This window comes from Anthonomus grandis, unplaced genomic scaffold (assembly GCF_022605725.1).
Source record: "Anthonomus grandis grandis unplaced genomic scaffold, icAntGran1.3 ctg00001181.1, whole genome shotgun sequence".
Lineage (NCBI taxonomy): Eukaryota > Metazoa > Arthropoda > Insecta > Coleoptera > Curculionidae > Anthonomus > Anthonomus grandis.
Window position 1 is genome coordinate 1801 of NW_026088695.1, and position 6903 is coordinate 8703.

Here is a 6903-nt window from a genome sequence, read left to right on the forward strand (position 1 = left end):
AATTCTGATCAGATTCTTCCGACGATCCAAAAGCACTTGTTTCCTTAATGTTTATGTTTACACTAATCCAAAAATATAAAATACAATTTTCAAAACGAATATCAAGGGCTATACAAAACGACAAAATAGAAACAACAATTTAGAGGTTATGTTCATATTCCGAAGATCGGCGTTGACTGGCTACACGAATTCTCTGACACTTTGCTTAAAATAAATCCGAAAACAAGTCTGACTATCAGATGACGATCAGAAATTTGTGTAAGAACATCAAACTTTTGATTTGAAACCGATCAGAAGTTCCTGTGCGAACGCATTTTACTCTATTGCGCATGTGAATTTGTCGAAAACTTGTTTCTTACTGCTGTGAGAACAAACCTATTGTGGATGGGGTCGGTCAGATTCGTTCGGGCCTATTAGTGGTTTTTTAAGTGCGTTTAAGCGATTTGATGCTTTTTGCGTTAAATAAAATATATTTGCAGGTTAAGATAATAAATAAATTGATTTGTTAACATGATATTTAATTAAAATAAAATATTTTTAAAATTTAATTTTTGTATTTTGTATGCACAAAATTTTAGGGTAGGCCCGGCCTACCCTGCCTATTCCCACGAACCGCCACTGTGTTGGAGGTAAATCAATTAGAATGGAAAAAGTGTTTCAAAAATTATTTCCAGCGCATGCAAAAATGCATTGGTTATCAATACTAGACGAAGCAACAGCTTTGAAAAGAACTGTAAACAAGTTTCTCAATAGAGATAGACGTTGTTCTCGGCACACTCTATATAAGATTACTTACCAACAATATCGTCATCAAGTTTTTCCATTTTAAATTTGGCCAAATCTGGTTGAAAGGTAATTTTAGTGAAATCTTCTCCAAAGAATTCCTTTACTATTGGCTGTGAGGCCTTCGACATATTATCTGCCCAGCTCTGCCTAAATTGATTTTTATATTGTTTAGAAGCAGTTTCGACAGTGAATTTACTGCTGAATATATTGCAAAGTTTGGCACCGTAACCGTTTCTGCCACCGGTTACTTTTTCTTCTGAATCATCGTAGTTTGATGATGTAAGTAAGTGACCAAAAATAAGTGTAGGGACAAACATTTTCTCATCCTGATGCATCACAACCGGTATGCCTAAAATAATTTCAAAATTGAAGCAATATTTTAATAATGTTAGGGTGTTTACCTTGTCCATTATTCCAAATAGAAATTTTATTTTCCTCCGGTTTTATTTCAATTCGAATACAATCCATTTTCTTATCTCTTTGCTTATTATCGGCTGCATTGACCAGAATTTCATCAAAAATTTTATATAAACCGGGTACATACTCGATCTGTTTCTGCACAATCATTTTTTTTTCATCATCGTATATCCACATGTTTTCAGATACCTATAAGAAAAAAGTTTAGAAATAAAAATAGTTCATTGAAAAGTTAGTAGGGAAAGTCTTTTCTCCACAAATAAAATGCTAATCCTCTAATTTGAGGAATGATTCTTGTGAGTGCATTTCGGCAGGTGTTCATGCCGTCATCAGACTCTAAAATATATTACAAACTAAAACAAAACATATACAAAAATATATACAAATATTTTTTCCTGACATAAAAAAATACAGAAAAAATATTTCTAAATATAAATATAAATTTATATTTAGAAAAAAATATATAAAAAATATAAATTTCCTGACATAAAAAAATTGTAAAATACTTACAGAGTTACTTATCACACAAATTCTAAACGATAACAAATAATACTTGAATGGTAGATTGCACGACATCTAGTGAACAGTTAAAATTACAAGAAAATTGGACAATCTGAGATTAGCAGATTTCTACTCAGTACTGGGAGCGAGTGAGAGAGAACCATTGGACTGTAGTATTATAGGGTGGAAATAAATAAATAAATAAATGTGTGTTAAATATGTTAATAAGTCAAATCAAACGTTAGTATTACTGTTAGGACCTAAGGAATTAAAGAAAGTGTTGCTCTTAAATTGAGTTTGCTCATTAATGCAAGTATAAACCGGTGATTTGATGGCTTTATTTATTTCCAGGATTTCCAAAAGATCCAAACTTAACCACTTCTGACAAACGTGGAGCACCTCGGTATCCGCCCCAGGCTGGAACCTATGTCCAGTCCCAATAATATGATTGGCGAAAGGAGAAGAAGTATTGGTTATAAATCGGTCTATATTCTTTTCAATGAGTTTACTATGCTCTTTGACTCTCGTCTCGATTCTCCTTCCGCTTTGTCCGATGTAGCACACATTGCAGTCAGGATGAGAAGATTTTAGTCTGTAAACACCAGATCTGTGTGTGACGGCAATTTTATCTTTGGTGTTGACTAGAGATTTTGACAAATTATTCGTAATTATAAGTCCTGAAACAGACACGCAATCGCTCATTGGAGTCCCTCGACAAACTCTTGGCAACTTGATGGGATATGTTTCCGAAACATGATATGCTTCTGTAAACGACATTGGTTTTGTTCAGTTGAAAACTTCCCACCACAGATTTATCGAAAACCACTGTTTAAAAAAAAAAGCTCCGAAATACGTCAAAAGGTTTGTCAAGGGGGCCAACCTTCTAACCTAAAATTACTTCACCCCCTTTCACCCTCTGCCCCCCCAGGATCATCCCCTTAAAAGATTTAAATGGCAAGGGGTATCAAGTAATAGCTTGTTTAAAAGGTCTTTCGAAGTCTTTGATTTTTTTAAATCGGTCGATTCGTTTTCGAGAAAATTAGAAAAATCTTTGTTTATCTTAATTTGTTCAGATAGAAAACAAAAACATGAAAATATCAGTTTTTATTTCAATAAGTGTTCAAAATGTTGCCCGTTAGGGTTTGCCAAATCTACAATTCGTTTATAATTTAAAACGGAAACTACCAACATAAACAGCAATTCCGAAGATTAGACGTGGAAAAAACTAAATAACAACCTGAATTTTTTTCAGCATTTTTTTCATCGACAAAGATATCCTGGGCGAACTGTATTTATTGTTATACCTGCTTAGTTATTTATAGTTGCTAAGGAAAATAAAGAATTTATTTTGCCGTCAGTTACATTTGTGACAGTCTTGGAATAGTGAAAATTTATTTGTTGAATTAAAGATTTTACTTCCAAAATGGTTTACACACTAGCCGAAAGAGTGGAAATTATTCTAATTTATGGTGCCCAAAATCAATGTGCTCGGCAAACTGCCGTCACGTTTAACGCCAGACATCCGGAGAAGACAACTTCGCATAGGTATATTTTGGACCTTGTTACTAAGTTTACTGAAACTGGATCTGTTGCAAATAAAAAACGCGAATTTTGGATGAAGCCGCTCAAGTTGAAGTTTTGGGTCATTTTGGAATAAATCCTAATACTTCATTACGCAAAATTGTTGCTGCCACTGGTATTTCATTAGCTCTGTGCACACAGTAACCAAACTTCATAAATTTCATCCATTTAAAATGAAAATATTGCAAGAGTTAACCAAAGACAATTTCGATAGGCGAGTTGAGTTTTGTGAAAAAATGAGTCAAGCGATTAATGATAATACTATTCATGTAAAGAATATCTGCTTCAGCGATGAATGCACATTTTATCTAAATGGATTTGTTAATAAGCATAACTATAGACATTGGAGCAATGAAAATCCTCATGCATTTGTAGAAGGGCATACCCAGTACCCTAAAAAATTAATGTATGGGCAGGCATTTTAGGAAATAAAGTGATTGGGCCATTATTTATTAACGGAAATTTAAATGGCGACATTTATTTGGATATGTTGGAAAATACCATCAATCCGCTTATCACTGAATCCATTGAAAACCAAATCGATGATGATGGAAACCCTATACTTGATGAGGCTGAAATATATTTCCAGCAAGACGGCGCTCCTCCTCACTATGTTCTTCCCGTTCGGCAATGGCTAGACGACGAGTTTTCAGATAAATGGATAGGGCGAAGGGGGCCTATAGAATGGCCTGCTAGATCTCCTGATATAACACCGTTAGACTTTTTTCTAAGGTGTCATTTGAAATCTATTGTGTTTACTCCCCAACCTGAAAGTTTGGATGAACTTCGTCAGCGCATCATCGACAGCTGCCATGATATCCCACAACATGTTTTTGAAAATGTCCGTCAGGAATTTGAACATCGCCTATATCATTGTTTGGCCAAAAACGGGCAACATTGTGGGCAAAAACTGATATTTTTTATGTTTTTGTTTTCTATCTGAGCAAATTAAAATAGACAAAAATTTTTCTAATTTTGTCGAAAAAGAATCGACCGATTTAAAAAAATCAAACGTCAAAATAAAAGACTTCGAAAGACCTTTTAAACAAGCTATTACTCGATACCCCTTGCCATTTAAACATTTTAAGGGGATGACCCTGGGGGGCAGAAGGTGGAAGGGGGTAAAGTAATTTTAGGTTAGAAAGTTCTCCCCCTTGACAAACCTTTTGACGTATTTCGGCGTTTTTTTTTTAAACAGTGGTTTTCGATAAATCCGTGGTGGGAAGTTTTCGAATGAACACCCTGTATGTGGCTTATTTAAATGTTTGTAAAGATGTTTAAAATAAAGAGAATTTATTATTTTGTCAAGATAACCATTGTTCCGAGCTATTTGAAAAATTATATTGAGTTCCTTTTTAAAGTGTTTTTGAGAAAGAGGGATATTAAAAAGATGGTAGATATTGGAAGTGGATATTGGAAGTATTTATATGGATAGTGGAAGGTTGGATCTTTTGGAAATCCTGGAAATAAATAAAGCCATGAAACCACCGGTTTACACTTGCAATAATGAGCAAACTCAATTTGAGAGCAACTCTTTCTTTAATTCCTTAAGTCCTAACAGTAACACTAACATTTGATTTCACTTATTAACATATTTAACACACATTTATTTATTTATTTACACCCTATAACACTACAGTCCTCTGGTTGGTTATCTCCCACTCTCTCCCAGTACTGAGTAGAAATCTGCTAATCTCAGATTGTCCAATTTTGTTGTAATTTTAACTTTTCACTAGATGTCGTGCAATGTACCATTCAAGTATTATTTGTTATTGTTTAGAATTTGTGTGTGTATGTGTTAAGTAACTCTGTAAGTATTTTACAATTTTTAACGTATATGTTTTTGAACTGTTTGTAATATATTTTAGAGTCTGATGATGGCAAGAACATTGCCGAAATGCATCACTCCTGAAATTAGAGGATTAGCATTTTATTTGTGGAGAAAAAACTTCCCCTACTAACTTTTCAATATTATATTGACTGCACTTCAGAGTGGACTTTTTCATTAATATAAAAATAGTTTGTTCACACACTATCACAGAAGTTATGTTTCTTAGGACATTCCAAAGTTTAATTACGTCATGAATAATTTTCAGTCAAAATAGTCAATTTGTCAGCAAAAAAATATATGTTTATTAGATTTAGATTTTTTATTAGATATATCTAAAACAAGGATTTGATAAATCGAGAACATCGAAAAATTTCAATCTACATTATAATTACAAAAAAATTAAAACGATAATATATGTTTTTATAAATTATTTCTTCTTACAGTAATACACACATCAAAAATTTGGTATGAATAGGAATATTTATGCTCGTTAGTAGAAAAAATATTTTAGACTTAAAGAACATATTGAAAAGTCACATTTTCAGAAAATATTATAATGAAACATTATGTGTCCAGGATAGTTAAATGTTCGGTTTTTTATAATTGATTTGACACAGGATATAAAATTAAAGAGTTACATTGAAAACCTACTTTGTTCAGGCATCATATTAAATAATCATTTATTAAAATATTAATTTTCAACTAAAGGAAGAAATATGAAGGAAATAACTGCTGGAAATGGCTGGTGTGCATGTTTTTTAAATAATGCAAAGTTAAAAATATCTTAACTTTCCTGAACTGTCACAAGTCTTATCGCCGTTGTAGTATAACTACAGTACTGTAGTAGTCCTACTGGTAAATTTACTAAATGCCTGCATACTACATAATTAATAAAGGTGTTAGCTTTTGCCTTTGAATTTGATTGTGAATTGCTGAAGTTCTGTCCTTTTTCTGAAGTTTTATAATAGTAGTTATGTATTTAATTTAAAGAAAATATCATTAGAAAATCTTAAATTCACAATTTTTCCAAATATTGAAAATTCTATTTTCTTTCTTTTCACACATCAGATAGTACTTTCTAAATGTATTTTTTTCCTAATTGAAATTAAGAGGAGTAATACCCAATAGAGATTTTAACTGATTTCATAATAATATGTCTAAATAGGTGGAACTCACCTAAATTGTAAAAAACTTTTTTAATTATTAATTCACGGCAAATCAGTTTATAATTTACACATAATTTGAATAATAATAAAAATATTACCTTTTCCACAGATCCAATGTAGGTATCAGGCCTAAGCAAGACATGTTCCAATTGTGACTTTTTCTGGTACGTTTGTTCAATTGTTCCCTTCTTTGGTTGCTTCTTAGGCTGATTGGAAGACGAAGTTGGCGCATCGCCATCGGTCACATCGTTGCCCGCCTGAAAATAAATTATTAAAATTGTGATAATAGTGGATTTATCTAAAAGGCCTGTACAGCTTTACCAGAATAATGGTGAGAGATAAGAGTGGCTTTTAGTAAGTTAATTTAGGTAAACTTGCCTTAGTCCACAAGTTGTTGAGAGCCGAGATACGGGGCGTTAAATGTGCTCCTCTAAGTACACATTTTTGCTTATATCTTCTAAACAAGTTATCGAATTTTTGCCAAATTTGGTATGCGTCCTTATACTGGTGATTGAAATAAAATAGCTCATTTATTTTATTTTCTTAATTCACAGGCATAGGTACATATTTAATAAATGAATTTAACTATTGTCCTTTTACGTTAAAAGTGTAAATGAATAA

The 6903-nt window shown here is 32.4% G+C and overlaps 1 protein-coding gene across 1 annotated transcript; it reads right to left on the bottom strand.

Moving 5' to 3' along the window:
- Positions 1-796: 796 nt before the first annotated feature.
- On the bottom strand, positions 797-6544 carry LOC126750048 (DNA topoisomerase 2-like; the record flags this gene model as incomplete). Its single annotated transcript, XM_050459552.1, has 3 exons — positions 6381-6544; positions 1188-1392; positions 797-1135 (listed from the first exon to the last, which is right to left on the bottom strand). Coding segments are annotated over exons 2-3 (532 nt in total), but the record flags the coding sequence as incomplete, so codon positions are not given.
- Between the last annotated feature and the right edge of the window lie 359 nt (positions 6545-6903).